Here is a 20,827-nt window from a genome sequence, read left to right as displayed (position 1 = left end):
TTCACCTCTGACCTCGCCTGCCTGGAACCATCTCCACTCTCTGCAAAATAACACCAGGGAGGAGCTCACAGTTTGAATGAGGAGAGAGAGAGAGAGAAAAGAGATGCAGCATGATGCTGATGTTGACAAAGAGCATGCTCGCTACTTGTGTTGCGAGCAAATGTTCACTTGCATTGAACGTGTGGCTATTGAATTGTTTGTGTCAGTTAGAGAATGGGTGCAAGGAAGACAGAGAGAGAAAGAGAAAGAAATACCGTACATGAGTGACTAAGTTGTGGGTGGGAATGTGAGTGAAGCAATGACTGACTGACGTTTTGTGAGTCTGGGAGAATGAGTGAGAGAGCGATGGCTCTGCTCTGTGCAATAAAAGTATGACTTTCCAGTCAATCATCACCGTCTTTTGAATGTCGACGACGACACTTGATTGACAGTTGCGAACTCATGGGCTTCAGATTCTTTTTTTATTATTAGAATGTAATGTCCACTGCAAGACGCAGGAGTAGTGGGATGCATCCTCCTTGCCTCAAGGGTGCTATGAAGGTGAAATGCTTCCTGAGTGCTAACAAGTCTAATATCGGAGTCATTTTAAACCAGATACCGTCAGGATGTTCAGCGTAACACCATTTTCATTTCTTGAGTGCCTCCCTTTCCCCTTGTCGAAGTGGTGTGACCATTTCAGTCCAGTGATGTTGAACTCCGACCTTTGCTGTACAGTAAATGCCTTGTATGTATAAGTCACGGCACTCTGCACAGCTCAGTTTACAGCGACCCCTCTCTTGTCACCATCGTCACCATGCCATGCATTAGCTCTGTATACATTTTGCAGCGAAAGCACTTGCTCAAACGGAGGAAATGGACACTAAGGTCCATCTTTACACTCTCGGTTAACTTCACTCTCAGGGCATATACTTAAATGGATATTTTACTTTCAAACATGTTTGGGGTCATTTTAAAGTCTACTCAGGCTTTTGTGAACACCCCAGACAAGTTGCTTGATTCAGTATTTAGATAATTGATATTCTTATCAGACACGCCCCCTCCCTATATAAACCCATTATAAATTAATTAAATGTTTTTTTGAAAATTGAAAAAGTTAAATAAAATTATAAAATAAAGAAAACGAAAAAAGTAATTGAAAAAGCATGACCTCTCAACATTAGAAGGGCAATATCAGTCACAGAACCAAGGACGGGTGTTTTCAATGAATCTATCATGGTTAAAATGGAGTTTGAAGTTACAATGGGTTTATAAGGTGCATGGCTGATAAAAATGAATATATAATATCTAAATACTGAATCATGAACTTAAAAACTATCTGGGCTCTATCTCACAAAATTTGGAGTGGATGTTAATATTACCCCAAACATGTTTGAAATATACCTTTAAATACAGAAACATACGAATGTTATACTCTATCCAAGTTTTACTCAGAGGGGAGATTCTCTTTAGAACCCACTGAAGGATCAGACAATGAATGGTCAGGCATAGGAGACTGGACTGGAGAAATACTGTATGTATAACCCGACCGACACGTTATGCAGCTATAATACATGCTCTGGTGGTAGCTATAAATGACCCTGACAGCAATGGCCACACCTTTTTTCACCCCTTTTCTTAATGTCATATATTCCTATCCTCTGGCCCCATGGACATATGATATGCATCTCATATTAAGATAATGCAGGGCTGGGGGACCAGTGTACTGCACTGTTATGGAGCCAAGGAGAATAAACACATCGCTACACCCAGTCACTTGTTAATCCACACTACGTGCTTCTCTAGTTATAGTAATATTAATATAAGACCTAAAGTATTGGTTTCATCCCAGTGATTTGTACTTGTGACTAATAGACCCTGCTTATATTGTAGACAGTCGTGACAACTACTCATTATTATTGCAATGTACAACTATACTAAAAGACAAGTTATGCATAATATTTTACATTACATGACATATCAGTCCTTTGTGCACACACAAAAATGTAATCGAGTTCCGCTATGTATACAGGTGTGCGTTGATCTTTTGACTTGCCTTGTGATAATTAGGTTGTCAAATACTTTCCTAGCTTGACTCATCAATGTTGGCACATTTTCCACATTTGGCGCTCTATTATTAACTAAATATCTCTCATTAACTGACCACACAATATTACTAACATTGGATTTGGAAATGGCTCTTGTTGTGAAGGGTATAATGCAATCCCGTAGCGAAGCGCCACTCCACAGTATGAAAAGGAGCAGCTTTTGTCCTAGTTTATCGTTCTAGAGTGTGAAATATGGCTCTTGATGAATTATGCGAGTCATTACGAATGCAAGAGGTCAGATAGGTGCACACTGTGGTTTATGGTCTGCTTTATAATGTATTATGACCCTGAAGGGCTTGGATGAGGTGTCTGCATTGTCTTGTCTCTTCAGAAAGCCGGGGGAAAAGGTCAGGCTGTAGCCGTGGCAACCGCCAACCAAGCAGACTCTGCTACGAACAGAGTTTTATAATTTTTATTATGTGTATGTATATATATATATATATATATATATATATATATATATATATATATATATATACAAATATTTTAATAACTAACGATTACATTTTTTTCCCCGATTAGTTTGATTAACTCTTGCACCCCTACTATACAGTACGAGGCAATTCTGCAGGTTCAAAGTCCCAACAACCCATGCCCTCTCTTTAACTTTACGACCCGAGGTCCATAAATGCCTTCCTCTCTCTGATAGAGCGCTGCATAATGACCAGACCACAGTGGAGAGAGGCTTTACGCCTTCCTCTCTCTGATAGAGCGCTGCTTAATGACCAGACCACAGTGGAGAGAGAGGCTCCAGCTTATTGGCTCTGTCAATCACAGAGGGGCTTAACGCTGTAAGGAACTCACTGGGAGGATAAACCAAACTAGGACATGTCAGAGAGATGCTGCTGCTCTCTGCTCAGCCTCTTGCCAGGATGGAAGCTGAGGCAACTGTGACTGTCCAACTAAAAGAGGCTGCATAAAACTAGCCTGGGATCCAGCCTGCTTGCTACGTTCGCCGCTTTCTTCTCTCACTTCGCTTCAAAGTGTGGAAAGCCTCCTATCTCCGTGCCCAAACGGGATAAAACAGCCCGCGGCTTCTGATTGGTCTGTAGTGGGGGGTGGGACCAGTGTTGTCCAATGTAAAACTCGAGTCACTTCCTGACTTGCCTACGTAATGACAATACGAGTCAAATAGGCCAGACTGAGTAGCGAAGTGAGAAAAAGACAAACGTAGTGAATCAGGCTGGATTCCAGGCTATCATAGAACTCAAATTTAAGCACTTAAACCCTCTAAAAGTGGGGTCAGCAGTTAATATAGGGTTAAAAGTAGTTAATACAGCATCACAATCATTTTGACCACTTTCTCCATTTATACGTTGGCTATTCAAAAATAGCCAAATAAATGTCAATTTGGGGGTCCTTGGCACAAAAAGGTTTGAGAAACACTGCTCTATACTTAGTCAAATGGACCTGAGTTGAAACTGTAATTGGTGCGCTCTTTTATAAGATCTACACCAAATATCTTATCCTGCATCGTCAGCATGTGTCCTTCTAAGCAGTGTTGATTTTGACAGCAATTTAGTTTTAGTCATATGAAATGTTTTAGTTTTAGTCGACTAAATATCATAAGATTTTAGTCAACTAAATCTACAGATGATTTTGTCGACCAAAATGTATTTTGGCAGGCCTTGATGGCGTCATAATGCCTGATTTTACACTTGGTTGCATGCTGAAAATAGCAGATCTACAAGCTCACAACGTGTGGCACTGCGACGCGCTGTGAGCTTGTAGATCTGCTATTTTCAGAGCGCAACCCAACATAAAATGACTTGTCTTTAAGTTCTTGGATCTCCTCTCCACTAGTCCCTCCCCGAAAGTTTAGTCTAGTTTTTATTTGTTGTCGAAATTGTCAGTGTGTTTAGTCGTAGTTTTAGTCATCATAGCTTAGTTTTTACTTAGTTTTAGACAGTGAAAAAAGGTAGTCGACAGACATTTTTCGTCATAGTTTTAGTCGACAAAATCAACACTGCTTCTAAGCATGCATGTGTACAGCAGTGTGCCTGACGGGCAGCCAGACCCTTTCTGTTGACTCTGACACTAAGCGACAGAAAGCAACGCCTGCCAGCCAGAATGCAACCAGGATCTCATTACCCCAAATTATCCCATCCCCAGAGGGAGCCAAAAGGCCACGTCCCAGAGGGCCTCTTACCTTATGAACTCTAGAATAGGCTGTTCTTCTTCAATACGACCCGTGCTTCTCCCAGATTATCGCTGCTGTCGGGCAGAAAACTCCTTTCTCCCATTTGCAAACGTTTTGTGTTTTTTTCATAAACGAATGCCCCTACTTGATCATATTTCAGAGTCACACAAGAGTATTCGCGCCGCGTTTCGAGCTTGTAGATCTGCTACTTTTGCTGTTTTTGAATTTGAATCTTGAAAAGTAACAGTTTTGGACATATGAGGTTTCCACCCGATGATATTGATGTGAGATGATATTGTACAGTGTGACCCATTTTGACCCACTTAGCTGCTAGGAATTGTGGGTCCCATGACAGCATATCACATCATCCCCCGAAACATTTATTAACCACTTAAACCCGATATACTTATTAGACCGGGGTTCCCCACTATAGGGCTCTGTCCTTGGCATGCCGATTTTCTCCCTCTAAACCAATCTATTTACAGAAAATAGCTGATATCTGAAAAGCTGCGACACGTTGTGAGCTTAACCAAACATTTGACCCAGAATATACATAGGTACGCTAGGGTTAAACAATGCCGTTTATAATTGTTGGCATCATTCAGGGCCCCCATAGTCCAGGGCCCTAAGGAAACATTCTGAACTTTTCACCCCTGTTCAGTGCCAATGCCTTTACAGAAATCCTTCATCTAGCTTGAATAAGTACTGCAGGCAAATCCATTCAATTTCAGCGCTGGGCAATGTAATATCGAACAAAACTCAACCATCAAGTTGTCAAGCGTTTTTTTTTTTTTTTTTTACTTCTGACAGCTGGAAAAGGGAGCAACAGTTTATTTCTTTTCACAAACAATGCAAAATTACAGCAAGCAGGCAATGAAAATGTGTCCACATTTTAATTTGGACATTATGCAGTTGTAGTATTGACAGAAGTTACACTTTTTACTACATGCTTGCTGAACTGCCGCTTAAGCAGGATGAGGGAAAAATAAACAACATTTAGTTTCACCGGAAATTGCAAGGGGTTTCATGAGTCAAATGAGTCTATTAAGAGGCACTAGAACTAAAGAAAGAACTACTAATGCATGCAAGCAGTAGCCTAGAAACGCATGGCAGAGGACTATACTGTAGCTGTGGTTCTCAAACTTCTTCCTGTCACGGACCCCCAAATTGATATATATTGGGCCGTGGACCCTCATCTGGAAAGGTTTTGTGTCAGGGACCTCCCAGAAGAGAAGATTTGTGTTAAAGAAAATTCAAAATTCTTCTTTTTTTAATATTTTACAAAACTTTAAGACCCAAAAATAGCAGATCGCAGCATGCTGTGAGCTTGCTGTTTTTGAATGGTTAGAATAATTGTGATGCTATATTAACTACTTTTGCTGGGGACTGCCTGGAACACCTCCAAGGGCCCCTGGGGGTCCCCGGACCCCACTTTGAGAACCACTGTTCTACAGTAACTATACTCTACCTAGTGTAACAGAAGGCCAGCATTAAGAAGCACTTTCTCAGTTATGTATGTGGTTAAATGTGATAGGAGTTGCTTAGGTAATGTATCCTGCAGGGTTTAATATGCTGCTGACATCCCAACCACGGCAAAGGGAGCTGAGATGTTTGTCCGAGAGCGGCCAAAATCACATTCCATGTGGCTCATTTTGTTCTATAAACTTGTGTGAAGGACACACCTGTTCAGTGTATTATTAATAAGCATATCGTCTCCGTCGGGTGGAAACCTCATATGTCCGAAACTGTAACTTTTCAAGGATTCAAATTTTAAAACGGCAAAAGTATAGAAGATCCGCAAAGTAGTAGCTTCGTGCTGCGTTTCGAGCTTACGGATCTGCTACTTTTGATGCTTTTGTGTGACGCTGTATAGTATGATCAAGTAGGGCATTAATTTGCGAAAAAAAACACAAATAGTTAGAATATGGAGATAAGAGGTTTCTGCCCGACAGCAACGATATGCTTATGATTTCCCTGCGCGTCAGTACTGTAGCTGAGACATGTTTTGGCATCTTCCACACTGTGGAACCAAGGACGTCATTTGGGGTTCCCAGGGGATGGCGATTGACACCCTAGCGCAATGGTTCCCAAACTGGGGGTCGGGACCCTCAGGGGGGTCTCCAAATGATTTTGGGTGGTCCCCATGATTAGCTTAATGTGCAACATTGTTTTCTCACTCAACAGTAAACAAACCAACATATAGTATAAGTGTATACAGGATTTCCAAAGTGACAATTTAAGGACTTTTAACACCTTTTTAATACCTCTAAAATAAATTAAAAAATAATAAGGCCATTGCTATCAAAAGGAAAAAGGAACCAACAACTATACTATAAACAAGTGTCAAACATTGCCAAATTGTCACAACGACTTGCTCGTGTTATTTATGTTATGTTATGACACATTTTCTCGTCTGCAACCATACATTCATGAATCACTTTCAACCTGGAGTGTCCCTATTTTGGGAATGTAACATTTTCTTTTTTAATTGGTCACGTGTGTCGACACCTTATCGTTTTCTTTCTGAAATGATACCTCTGTGTGAAACACTTTAGTTGGGCATGTCATAATACAGTATTTGGTGAAAAACGTGTTGCAACGTGTGTGGTTGAGGACCCAAGGACCCCTGGGGGTCCAAGGGAAAGGGGTTTTCAAAATAGGGTCCAGGGGACCGTCAGGGTTCCTTGAGGGGGTTCTAAATGGACCCATTATACAGGTCTGTAACTCTGAAAGTGTACATACATTTCCATTTGTACACTCTAGTTATTTGGGGTCATTGAAAATACAAAGTGTGAGAACCACTGGTGTAGAGGGAATAAAGTAGCGGACCATATCAGAAGACCCCTGTAGGACCCCGGTCGACAAAGTATAGGCTATCGTTGCTGTCGAGCAGAAACCTCTTATCTCCATATTCTAACTTATTGTGTTTTCTTTTCATAAATGAACCCCCTACTGGATCATACTACAGCGTCACATAAAAGCATCAAAAGTAGCAGATCTACAAGCTCAAAATGTTTTGAGCTGCTACTTTTGATGTCTTTTCATTGAAATCCTGAAAAGTAACAGTTTCGGACATATGAGGTTACCACCCGACAGATACAATATACTGTACAATAGGGTTTAAGTGGTTAATAATCACGACCATCTCTCTCTCTCTCTCTCTCTCTCTCTCTCTCTCTCTCTCTCTCTCTCTCTCTCTCTGCATGCCACTCAAGGTATAGATGTAAATCTCATCAGTCACAGTCATGACTGTGCGTCTGTGTGGTGCGTAATGTAATATATGTGATTTTAAAGATATAGGAGATGGTATTCGGAAACAGGGTAGCGTCTTTTTTTTGTTTTAGATTTATTTATTTTTGTTTTATTTATGGGTGTTTGTCAATGTGAACGTGATGCACCCGCATGGCTGCCATGGTAATCAATCTAGTTAATGCCCATCGACCCCGTTTCTGAAATACAAGCCAAATATTTGGAACATCTACAAATTACAACCTCTTTGCAAGATAAAAAAAAAAAAAAAAAAAGCCACCTGAAATGGCCCCAAAGTTGAATGAACCTATAACCAGAAATACAAACAAAGGCCTAGTATAGAGCCCTGGGGGGGCTCCAGCCAACTAAGTACAGGGTTTAGGTGGTTAAACTACTAGTGAAACCACTGTGCTAAACTCCCCCCAAGTGAAAGTACTGTTATAAAAGTACAAATCTCCCACCCAGACAGTTTATCTAGAAGTAAAGTTTTTTTTGCTGCAGTGCTGGCCGGGGTAGAAGCTTCCATGTCCATGCTGAGCGGCACAGACTCAGGAAGGGAACCTGTCAGCAGCTTTAACAACAGGCTGACCAGAATAGTCCCCACGGTGCATGACAGAGGACAGAGGCTCCATGATGTCCTCCTGATGATGCCAAGCCTGCCCCCACCTCACCTCACCTCACCCACTCCCATGTATTCACTCTGACACTGATACTCCTCGCATTCAACATACAACTTCCACAAACACATCTGGTCTTTTTTGTTTGCCACTTGTAATGCACTGTGTGCCTTTACTGGTAGGGTATAAGTGATATTTTTAGTTTGTTTGTTAGTTTGTTCGGTAACAGGAGTCTCCATGTCTCTCCTGCTCTTTAGTAAACAGAAAGTGCAGTTTCAGGTCGGGATACCTATTGTATCTAATCAGGAGAGAGAACTTGCACAGGAGATTAATCAAGTGAAATAGGAAGTGATGGTACTAAGAAATTAGCATACAAAATTGGACACTGGGACGCTATACATTTTAAACTGATAAATGGGTATACTTTCCTGATTGGCTGAAAATGTTCAACCCACCTGAACCCACCTGTATTTTCTGTTTATTAAAGAGCTGGAGAGAAATGGAGACTCCTGTTACTGAACAAACACTATCTAGCAATCATTACACTATATAGAGCTTTAACCTTTTAACAAAAAAAAAAGTTTTGTTTTAACCAAAAAATATCACTTACACTACCTTTAAATGTTGTCATTACGATATTGGTTCGTCTGAGGACGACCTAGAGAGATTTTAAAATATATGTCCAAAATAGAGACGCCAGGTTGAAAGAGGTTAAGTCTGTCTGTGGGTTTTATAAATATTTAAACCAATGAAAAGTGTGAACACGTGCTTGTGACTAAATAATAACTACATTAGATCCATTGGTACACAGGGTTTTTCTTTTTTGTTCAATTTCATATGCTTTTGGACATACACGGTTTCATGCCCGACGGCGATGATATAATCCTGTTATACACAGAATCAACATATTGCTGTGTGATGTCTACTCATCCTGTTCATCCTGAAATCAATCTGTCCTGCCCTTTAACTCCTCTGTGATCTAATTCTTGATAACTGCCCTAATGTTCTATTTGCATGAACTGGGTGTTCCTCCTACTGGTACGGATAAGACAGTGCAGCTGATAATGTGTATTCATGGAGCATTTCTAATATGGTTGCTATCGGTCAGAAACATCCTATCTCCATACTTTAACTTTGTGTGTTTTTTCGTAAATTGATGCCTTACGCGTTTTGAGCTTGTAGATCTGCTACTTTAGCTATCTTTGAATTTGAATCCTGAAAAGTAACAGTTTTACGTTTTAGCTCGAGACCCAAAAGAGAAATGTAAATAGCCGATCTACAAGTTCAAACCGCATTGTGATGTGTTGTGAGCTTGTAGATCGGCTATGTTGTACACCTCCATTGTACAACCAAGTATAATACAGGGTGAAGTGGTTAATCAGAATGATAAATTTAGTCGATTATAAATAAATGTATATTCTATTGTTTTGTTGTCGATTCGTTGATATATAAGAAATAAATACCAAAAAAAAGTACCAAAAAAGAACCGTAAAAGATTTCTTCCAATTTTCAAAAGCCATTTCCTGAATTGATTGGAAATGAGCATAAGCCGAACTGACCCCTGATGCTACGGAGATCAAGGATGTCACAATTCAAGCTTTCACCATCTGAATCAGGGACCCATTTGTATTGATAACCCTCTTCAAGGGAAAGGCTCGCTCAACTCAAAGGGCAGTCTTGAGAAGGAACTGGGTGCTGAGTGCAGACTCTTGACAATATACATCAGGAAGAAACAGCCACACTCTCTGATGAAGTTTAGGGGTCTTAAATAATGATGATCCGCAGCAGACTTCTAGAATTCCAGACATTCAAAAGAAAAGACAAACTGAATGCTAACAGCAGAACCTCTCTTAGAATCATGGACACATTAGACGATTAGGGTGAGGCCCAAAGTTCCCCCCCCCCCCCCCCCCAACAATACACCTCCCACACGCACGCACGCACGCACGCACGCATACACACACACACACACACACACACACGCGTATCATTTATTCATGGGATAAGAATGTCGTGGAAATGCAGAGGAGCAAAAGGGCTTCGTGAATATTTTAAGTGACGCTGAACACCACCATTTACAACCTTGTTTCATCCAGAGGTGTACTTGCAGCTGGAGGGGGCGTAGCTCTGGAAACACGACATTCTTTGTAAATGTTCCATTGCTACCTTAAGTACCTTTTCTCTTTATAGCCTATTTCCATTTTGACTGTGATCAAAGATTCAAAGAGGTTTCATTTGTCACTTCACTCGTACACGGCTTCCGTGTTAAGTGGTCAGACGTGTGGTCCACGAACGCTTTTAAGATTTCCTGATCCAGATCGAAAACTATTGCTAATAATATCTGTAATTTGCAGGTAACTTGTACAAAAACGAAAAGCGACGTGACAAATGAAGTGAAGTTGCAGTTAGATAGATAGATAGAGATAGAAGATTGATAGAGATGGCATTTTGTTCACCATGCCACCTGCAGCGTTCCGTAACTGGCCCAGCAAACAGGCTTGGTGAAAGGCGGGAGGGGGGGGGGCTGTCTGTTATTTGGGGGTTCAGAGTGTGACAGCTTTCAGAAGCAGCTTATTACCGTCGGTGTGTGAGTCACTCACAGATGGAGGCCCTTCTTCCATCTTCACAATGGGAACGCAGCGTGCTGTGAGGCCAGTGGGACGTCGAGGAGCAGAAAAAGTTCCAAATACTATTTGTGTTCCGTCTTAATTTCCCCCGAGATAATGAAGGAGGAGGGAGGGTTGATGGGGGTTATCTTTAAATCAACCATGGCGTGCCATGGAGAGGGAAGCGAGCGTTAGCGTGAGCTCCACGCTATACTTTGTCACGTTGTTTTCTGTTGATCTGACGTGGATTGTTACCTTCGTTTTTTCCGTGTGCGGACTACCTTCTTATGTGGATGCTGCTACTGTTTGCACCTTATGTCCGACATCATGTGCATACCTGCTCTCCATCTCTCTGCCCCCCCCCCCTTCTTTATTTCCTAAAAATAATGAAAGGACGACTTCACAGGAACCAAATGGACCATTCAAAGTTTCTAACGTATGTTTCCATACACTGTCAGGGGTCCTTGGCCTAAATGGGTAGCAAACAACTGGGAGTCTTCAAAATGTAAACTTTAGAGAGCAGCTTTAGCTAGAAAAGTAACTTTCCTATTTACATGCAAAATAACACATCTCCCTCCCAACCCCATCTCCTTCTCCACACACTCCTCCTTCACGTTCCAGACATTATTCTAGCCGACGGCAGAATGTAGCGCTTGCCTTTGTTTTATATGCATACTTTTATCTGAATCTTTCATGGCCACCCTGGTTCAGTGTTATGTAACACGCTCCACGCTGAAGGCTGTGATGTGTTACAGCAGCCATTAATAATTTACTCTCTAGTTTAATGCGGGGAAGCGGGGGGGTGGATGGGGGGTGGATGGGGAGGGGGTGATGCCCGTTTGCTCAGGTCCCAAGACAGAAACGTCTTAAGTTGGGGAATGTTTGATGCACTGGATGCTGAAGTTAAACTGCGAGGACACTGCGTTGGGTCATTCCTGCATCTTAACCACTTATCTCCCTCAGGGCTCTATACTAGTGTCTTTTCTGTTTTCTGTTATTGTGGGGAAGGCTTTGGCAGAAAATAGCAGAATAGCAAGCGTTGTGAGCTTGTGTGAGCTTTCTGCCAAAGCTTTCCCCACAATATGGATGCTGGAGTGTAAGTGGTTAACTCCTGAACTTTCTCTAACACCATAAAAACCCAGGCTGACTTTTAGGTGTACAGTAGCCTACTGCTACAGTGAGATGTTTCTGACACTTTTTCATCTGGGGGTACATTTATCCAAAGAGAGAGTGCAGCTGTAGAACACTCTTCCTTTCCTATATCCTCAACAAGCAACCAATAGCAGGGGAAAAGATAGAAACTTTTAGAAAAAGATAGACTATTAGTATGGTGTATATATAGTATATGGTAGGTGGTAGCATAGTATAGTGCAGTACTGTACAATAGATAGACCTAAAGGTAAAGCTTTTAAGCAACATATGAAGACTAACTCATCAATCATTAAACTTTTAGTACTCATCCACAATATTTCACGTGTGCGTGCGTGCGTGCGTGCGTGCGTGCGTGCGTGCGTGCGTGCGTGCGTGTTCTAGTAGTGATCAATATCGAGACATGACTCACATCAGAAAGTGATGTACACAGATTTGTGACTCATCGACTGAAGTCATTAACGGCAGCATGATGACAGTGCAGCTCGAACTACTTTTCATCCACCAAAACAAATTTGTTCTAAATGTCACAGAAAGGCCATGCAGGCTTATAAATCATGGAGAGAGAGAGAGAGAGAGAGAGAGAGAGAGAGAGAGAGAGAGAGAGAGAGAGAGAGAGAGAGAGAGAGAGAGAGAGAGAGAGAGAGAGAGAGAGAGAGAGAGAGAGAGAGAGAGAGAGAGAGAGAGAGAGAGAGAGAGAGAGAGAGAGAGAGAGAGAGAGAGAGAGAGAGAGAGAGAGAGAGAGAGAGAGAGAGAGAGAGAGAGAGAGAGAGAGAGAGAGGGGATGAGTGGATGGACTTACACTAGCATTTACGTGACCATTTACTATGTCGTTTGTTGACAAGGATTCATGCCATTTACCAGTGGTGGAAAGTAACTAAGTACATGTACTCAAGTACTGGAATTTGTACTTAACTGGAGTATTTCCAATTTTCAATACTTGTTACTTCTGCTCCACTCTGCTCCATAACATCTCAGAGGCACATACAGTATTGTACTTTTACTCCACTACAATTATTTGAAACTATAGTTACTTTTTAGATTTGGATTATTATTACAAAACATACATGATTAACCATGTCAGTCCTATGTACAATTCGGCTATTTTCAAAGGATATTTATACATTAATTTGAAGACTTGTGAAATGGGACATTCTGCAAAATGTGTACTTTTACTTTTGGTACTTTAAGTAGGCTATATTATGATGCCAATACTTTTGCACTTTTACGCAAGTACAAATTTAATACCGGACTTGTATTTTTAACAGAGTATGTCTACATTATGGTATTGGTACTTTTTACTTAAGTAAAACATGTGAGTACTTCTTCTACCACTGCCATTTACTCTTGTCGTTTGTTGACAAGGGTTTCATGCCATTTACTGGGATCATGCACTCTGGATAAGAGCATCTGCTAAATGCTTACCGTAAATTGTAAAATTGGATGAAAACAGTCTGGGTCAATTTAGAGTGCTTTTTGTTCAGAACTCACTTGCTCCCCAAAACGAACCCAGTGATGTCACCCCTCTTACACTCTCTACTAAAGTATTAGACATTATCATTTATCTAGGTAATTTCACATAATAGAGAGAGCTATGACGAATGGCAAACAAAACTCCACATTGTGCCACGTGTGTAGCAGAACAGTGATGCGTACCATGCCAACAAAATACAGTGCTGTTCCATTTTCCATATAGCTCCCTATTCCATATAGCTGTATTTCACACACAGATAAAGATCTGACAGAGATTCTTATATCAATGTGGTTGGGGTTCAATCCCAATGAAGCTAAATGTACAGTAGGCGATGCATTCATAGCACTTTAACCACTTAAAGCCCAGCATCTGTATTGTGGGGAAACCTTTCGCAGAAAATATCAGATCGACCCCAACGCGTTGTGAGCTTGTCTATTTCAGCGAAAGCTTTCCCCACAATAGCAAAAAACGGAAAATTCACTAGTACAGAGACCTTAGGGACTCCACTCAACCATATGGGATTTAAGTGGTTACGGCAATTTAGATATTAAACACTTTCGACCTGGCATGCCTATTTTGGGCATGTCATTATACTGTTGGTGAACATTGTTTTAATTGTTGTTAAAGAAAATGCAAAACATACAGTAGCAATAGGACGCGTTGCGAGCTTGTAGATTGGCTATTTTCTCTACTCATCGTATGACGCGAGAGCAGCAGGCAGTCAAAATGTAAACTGGGTTTCACATTATATAGGCTAAAAAAACGGAAGCGGTGGCTTCCCTTTTTACATGGCGGCTATGTTACAAGAAATGTGACTCCTGTGTGCCTGTGTTGCGTCTTCCAGCCCTCGCTCACCCCGCGTCGATCTGTTTGCTATCAAAGCCAAGCGGAAGGTCTCCTGACACCTCGTGGTGGCACGGTGCCCTCATCTCTGGCGTCACCTGCCGAGCTCACGGTGACTGGGCATTGGCAGAGGAAGCCATGATATCGCTAGCAAGCACTGACCTCTCTCTCTTGGCTCCCACACAGAACTGGAGGAGCAGGTGGGGGTGGGGGGAGGGGGATGCCAGAAGGGTGGTGAGGTAAGAGATGCTCAGGAGGATGATATTAGACGTACAGTATACAGTAGTACAGAGATTCTCAACCTTTTTTTTTTCATTTCAAGCACCCCAGTACTATTAGGCCAGTTAGTTCTCAGACCTTTTTTTTTTACCAAGGACCCCCAAATTGATATGTATTTGGCCGTGGACCCCCATCTGATTTTTTTTTGTGCCAGGGACCCCCAGAAGAGAATATGTATGTAAAAAAAAAAGAAAACCCATAAAAGTTTCCAAACATTTTAGATTTTTTTTTTCACTTTGTGCTGCACTGCTATTTTTTAATAGCCAGCGTATAAATGGATAAAGTGGTTCAAATGATTGTGATGCTACATTAATTACTTTTGCTGGGGACCCCCTGGAAGCCCCTTAAGGACCCCTGGGGGTCCCCGGACCCCACTTTGAGAACCACTGCATTAGGCAACGGCCAGACCTATTTGATATGATTTGTATCTCTGAGACCCAAATCTCATACCATAGCACTCCTCTCTCCTTTTTTTTTGGGTTGATAAATGCTAGTTTATTATGCACTAATATGCAGGTATAGCTAGGTCACTTGTTGTCATGTTTTCGCTACTTCGATTAGTTTATTCATGACTGTTAAAATTTGTATTTAAATGCACAGGGCCATTTGCACACTCTTATAGAGTGTTACAGACCCGTACTATGGGTCAATTTAACTATCAGTCATTTGGCTGGGGGACCCCCTGGAACCTCATCAAGGACCCCTGGAGGTCCCTGGACCTCACATATCAGTCAGTCAGTCAGTCAGTCAGTCAGTCAGTCCATGACATGTTAGCTGTTCAAGTGGAGTTGTAACGATCATGGCCTGAGGAAATTGATGGATGTCCCCGCGGGTCTTGAGTGCTGTGACACAAGTATCAGTTGTCTTCTTCCATCCGTCATCCCATGGTTCCTTGTCCCGCCTCCTTGTCCCAACCAGACCCAGCCCTAATTTTTTTCTTCTGCATCCTAAACTCTTTTGCCTTCACCCACAAGCCCTTATATAGCTGAGCGGCTCCTTGCTTTGTTCCCTCCCTCCCACGCCACGGCCGTCCCTCTCTTATAAATAAACATGTGTTACAAATATGGCCGTGACCTATGACAGTATGGAGGTCCATAGGGGGTCGGGGGGGGGGGGCTTAAGTAGTATGTGTGTTTTTGACAAGGGCTTGAATGGGCTACACAGCAACAACACACATTCACATGACTGAATATGGTCAGTCAATAGCCTATGCTTTAAAAAACATTTTTCAGGCCAAGGGCCCCTTAGCTGAGAGAGAGATGAAGCAGGGACCCCCCACTACATATTGTTTAGAATTGTGTTGCAGATTAAACTTTTTCATAGATTTCATATAGCTTCATAGACTTGTTTAACGGCACTGTCATCAGTGTTTGTTGGATTCATGTTCAAGTGTATTTTAGACACGTAAACCCTAAAAACGTGTATGGTCTTCTCTTTAATCCCTAGTCTACACCAAACCTCTTTGCTGAAATGTGAGCTCCCCCCTGTAGTAACTCTGAGGACCCCCCTGTTGAAGACCCATGCTTTAAAATGTGATTCCTCTGGCCTGGCCTGATTAATTCCCTACTTTGCCAAAAAAATGCAAAGTAATTTCCCTTTGATCTTCTGTATATCTATGCTATTTTGGGTGCTTGCAGTACGGTATATTCACAACACATGTTACAGTTTGCTGTATTTAGGCTATAACAGCTTCAGATAAACGTCATAAAAACACATACAGTAACAGATACATGAATTCAAGGTACTATAGACTGACTAACCAGGATCTAGGAATGTCACCAGCAGTACAGCCATGGCCAGAAAACATCATGCTGTGCGAGTGTGCATATGTGCATGCTAACTAAGGCCTGAGTTACACCTATAGTTACATGATCGGACAGTGATTTTTAACACACTAGACTGTAAAAGATATGGACGAAGGGAGCCCCATTGGTTTAAACTTTATATAGACGAATTCAAACTACTTTACTTAATCATACATTTTTTAATTAATGGGAACATAATTTACTAAACGCATATCATGGTAATATAAAAAAATACTTTAAACTAGCGATTGAAAACAAAGTATTTATGAGAATGTTTACTAAGGTAATAAAAATCAAGTGAAGTCTGGCCAAAACCTCGTTCACTTGTATTGTGTGTAAATGCTTCTGCAGCCTGCAGGAGGTGAAAAAGCGACATCTGCTGGGCGATTAATGGGAACTGCACCCTTAAGAGGTTCAAGAAGTGGGCTTCTAAACCAGCGGAGTTACCGTGCCGCCTGGAAGTCGCCCACGCAATGTGGGGCTGGTTGGTTTTCCTGTCCTGTAAGGTCAACTCTGTTGTAAGTCAGCAGCCTGTGTTTCCAGTGTCTGTGTTACTGTCTCATTCCCTAAAGTCCTATTCTCCTTACAGTTGCACGACAGCCGAGAAGCACTGATCTATCAGGTAGGTTCTGAGCATCTCTGTTGTCAACGCTACAGCTAGGCCGCAACAACAACAACAACAACAACAACAACAACAAAACCTATGCAAACTTCTCCTGCAGCTGCATTATCTGCTGGTTCGTTCTCCATCTCCTTTAAAAGTATGTCATCGGTTTAGTTCATTGTCCAAGATTGTGGTCACGAGAAGACAAGAACCAACAGACATCGCAGTCCCACAGATATGAGCTGCCATCCGACTCAAGCTGGCTGTGGCTTGGGACTGTATGGCAAATAATGCCGTCTTACTCAAACATGTGTAAAGGTCATATGGGTAAAGGAGATATGGGGGCATTAATATGCACTTGCGTATTATGTCCATCCATGTCTATCAATCCATGAGTCCAACCATCTATATGAATCCATTATTTTATCCTGACATCCGTCCATCCAACATGTTTGCAAAGGAAAAACATCTTGGCCTGGAATGGAGCCTGTCCCATTGGCTTTTACATGGTGCTTATCTTAATTTAGCATTGCCAGGCACTGGGCCAAGATCCCATAGCAGGGGAAAGGGCTGCTGGGCACGGGTCCAACCATGAGGTCATGGCTGCTGTTGAGACCATAGAAATGGATGGTTGTGGCTGTGGCACCGTTCATCTTAACACTTCCCCTGCTGCATAGGAATCTGATGATTTGTTTGGCTGGTGCTTGTGGAGTCTTGGCCGCTTTTGACTGGCGTCCATTTTGCGGTCATCGATATGGCCATGCGGTTGTTGTTGCTTTGATATTTTGTCCTCCACTAGGTGGCGCTTTTGTCTGTCTTTATGCAATTAAAGGGCAATGTATGCCTCTATCATTTTTGTGGTAGGTGGTATGACAATCCAGTGATAACAAAATGATTAATTATTAAAAGGTCCTGTAGGACAGCATAAACAAGTGAAATCAGATGCAATGAAACAAATACATTAGCAGTCAGAGGATGACATGTGTAACGCACCTGAAAATGTATTTTCTGTTTACAAAGAGCTGGACCTGTTGTTACTGAACAAACACTCTGTAGCGAACAAACACTCTTCTTTAGAGCTTCAAGTTTGTAACAATAAATATATTAACCCAAAAACAATATAATTTACAGCACCCTTTGAACCATTATAAAGTTTTACATCAGACAGGCTGCTTGTTTATGTCATACATACATATACTGCTGTGGGCAAAATGTCAAATCAATATAGATGTGGAAAGAGATCGAAAAAGAGAGAACAGCAACTGTAGGCCTACGTGTGTGTGTGTGCATGTGTGTCATATGTCTGTGTGTAGCCTATTTATCAGTGTTGCCAGATTTTGCGAGAGAAATAAGCAACCAGTCCATGAAAACATGTCCAAAAGAAGCGACTAGGCTACGGCTGTTTGAAAATAGCAGATCTACAAGCTCACAACGCGTCGCATCAACAAAAAAAAGAATACAAAAAAAAGAAGGTAATTTTGGAATATTTTTGGGGGTATTTGGCACAAAATATTTTTAGATGGGGGGTGGCCGAATACATTCTAATTTGGGGGTCCTTGACATTGATATGTTTAAACCCCTGGAAGCCCAAATAAGCAACTAAGCTTTAGAAACAAGCCCCAAAAAAAGCAACCTGCAACTAGCAATACATAATTTACAAGCAACAAACAAGCCCAAAGTTGCTCATAATAAGCGGACATGGCAACACTGCTATGTATGTGTGTGTATAGGGTATGTGCGTGCGCCCACAGCAGCTTGCACAAGGCGTGAAGCCCCCTCCTTTCCAACACACCTGTTGTTGGGTTTCTTTCCCTCGACATGGCTGGCTCAAGTTCCTCTCTCCTCCAGCCCCTCCTCCTGGAGCCCCTGCTGTCTGAGCTTTCCCTCCCCATTGGCTACGGGGGCTGTCAATCGCTGGCTCCGATTTCACTCGGATTTAGAAAGTGCAAGGCAGCGCTCTGAGGCTTTTGCTTTTAAGGCCTTGGGATTGAGGATAAATGCCAAGGGTTTGCTTATGTAAAGCATACAGGAAGTGTGTTTTCCATGCAGTTCACAGAGAGATCATCTGTGGCTGTCTGTCATGGGAGCACACAGGAATGCATTGCTCTCTGGGGAGAACTTAGTAACATTGCATGCAGCCAGGGCTGGGTACTTATATCGATATTATATAGAGTACCGAACTCCTGATGTCACGCCCACTACCACTGGTCACAGCGTTATTTTTTGTATTGGATTTGCCATAGGCAAATCTTACAGTAGATCACGTCATAGAACTGTATTCCAAAAATAAACGAACCACCCCCACAATTTTGTCAGGTATGTGACTCTGTGTCGTTTATGATAATGAGTTACATTTGATAACATCTGTGTTTGGATAAATTATATTCATATCCATATGAGTTAAATCGCCAGGGTGCTTTGTTTGTTTTTCAAACACAGTTCTCATATGACGCAATCTAAGTTTCCCCTATGGGAATTCCAATACAAAAAATAACGCTGTGACACAGGGGGATAGCGCCCTCTAGCGGCAGTGATGTCAGACTTCGGTGCTCTATCGATATTGTTATATGAGATCGTCTGGAATATTGCTTATATTGCTTATCATAATATTGTGATATTGTAAGAGTCTTATCTGTCAAAAATGCACAGAAAGTTGTCGATCTACAAACTTTACATTGTGTTGTGAGCTTGCAGATCGGCCAATTTCTTTTTTTTTAAAAAGCATTTAAAAGAACATCGATATTATCTTCACAATACAATGTCACAATATCGATATTGCGGTACTGGGTAAAAATATTGTTATGCTTTATTTGGTCCTTATTACACGGCGTGTTTGAATGCTTGATTATGATTGGTCAGTACTCAGGTACTGCATTCATGGCTCTGTTATTTTTTAATAATGACAGCTGAACTCAATAACAGGCCGCTGTGTAATCAAAGGCTCAGAGCACCTGGCTCATATCAATTTGTGCGGCTTGATTTTTGCTGTATCCAACCAACATTGCGGCCATGCAAACAAACACACAATGTCATTTACAGCTAAACAGAACACTCAAGAATGTTTTTGAAAACATTTGAAGCGAGCAATAGACAATGCAGTAACCAAATATTGATTCCATTCAATTGTTTTCCGAGCCAACTGCGTTGCACTGGACGCACCTGGCATAAATTAACGGACTACTGCCATTACCATACACAATGACATCCTTTTAAAATCAATCAAATAGTTGTGTTGTTACTTTTGGATCAATTTAATAATTAATGTATTTAGTAGCTGTGTAATAAGCGGGATATAATCAATGGGGGGATCAGGTAATTATTGAGAAATAAACCCCTTCAGGGTGATAAAGACCCTCTGCTTCGCGTCTAAATCACCCTAGACACCCTAGACGCTGGGTCTAAATCACCCTGTCAGGGTTTATTTCTCAATAATGACCTGCTCCCCATTGGTTATCCCTTGCCTATCACCCAGCCCTACATACCGCATACTGCAAGTGTTTTCATTAATAACCATACTGTAGCAATAGCTTTGAGATAAGATGAGTCCTAGGCAGAGACACAAACAGACTAATTTCTGTTTCTCTGCCTTAATTTCACTAACCTTCTGTCCCTGTCTTTATCCACCACTCCACTGCCCTCTCTGCTCTGCCTCCAGCTTGCAGCCCAGGTCTTGGATGATCTTGATGATGAGGACATTGGTTTTGGCCTGGTAGATGAGAAGAAAGACACAGCGGTTGCAAAAAAGCTGGGTAAGACTGTGGACATCTACATTATTGTCTTATTGTCCTCCACTTATGCCTGTATAGGGGGTATTACTCTAACATGTGAATGCAATGTTGGATTCATGTTTTGACATTGACCTAGAGTATAACCTTAGCATGACCACTTCCTGGTTTGGTTCTTTCATTGTGGTTTACAATATAGGACAACACTGATACTAAACATATGGCCTTTACTCAAACATAGTTATTCAATAA

At 41.6% G+C, this 20,827-nt stretch overlaps 1 protein-coding gene across 3 annotated transcripts in view; it reads left to right on the top strand.

Annotated features, from left to right (window-relative positions):
* Positions 1-20,827, top strand: part of casq1b (calsequestrin 1b) — a 45,132-nt gene that overhangs the window by 17,917 nt on the left and 6,388 nt on the right. Inside the window, exons 2-4 of one of the 3 annotated variants that reach the window (XM_084043108.1) lie at positions 16,598-16,747; positions 16,836-16,868; positions 20,506-20,599. In XM_084043108.1, coding sequence (XP_083899234.1) covers positions 16,598-16,747; positions 16,836-16,868; positions 20,506-20,599 — 277 coding nt within the window. The remainder of the gene's footprint in view (positions 1-16,597; positions 16,748-16,835; positions 16,869-20,505; positions 20,600-20,827) is intronic. The other 2 variants (XM_084043109.1, XM_084043110.1) reach the window with 2 other exon arrangements.

Source organism: Gymnoscopelus microlampas, assembly GCF_963454915.1.
Source record: "Gymnoscopelus microlampas genome assembly, chromosome: 19".
Taxonomy (NCBI): Eukaryota; Metazoa; Chordata; class Actinopteri; order Myctophiformes; family Myctophidae; genus Gymnoscopelus; species Gymnoscopelus microlampas.
This window is presented reverse-complemented; position numbering and strand designations above follow the sequence as displayed.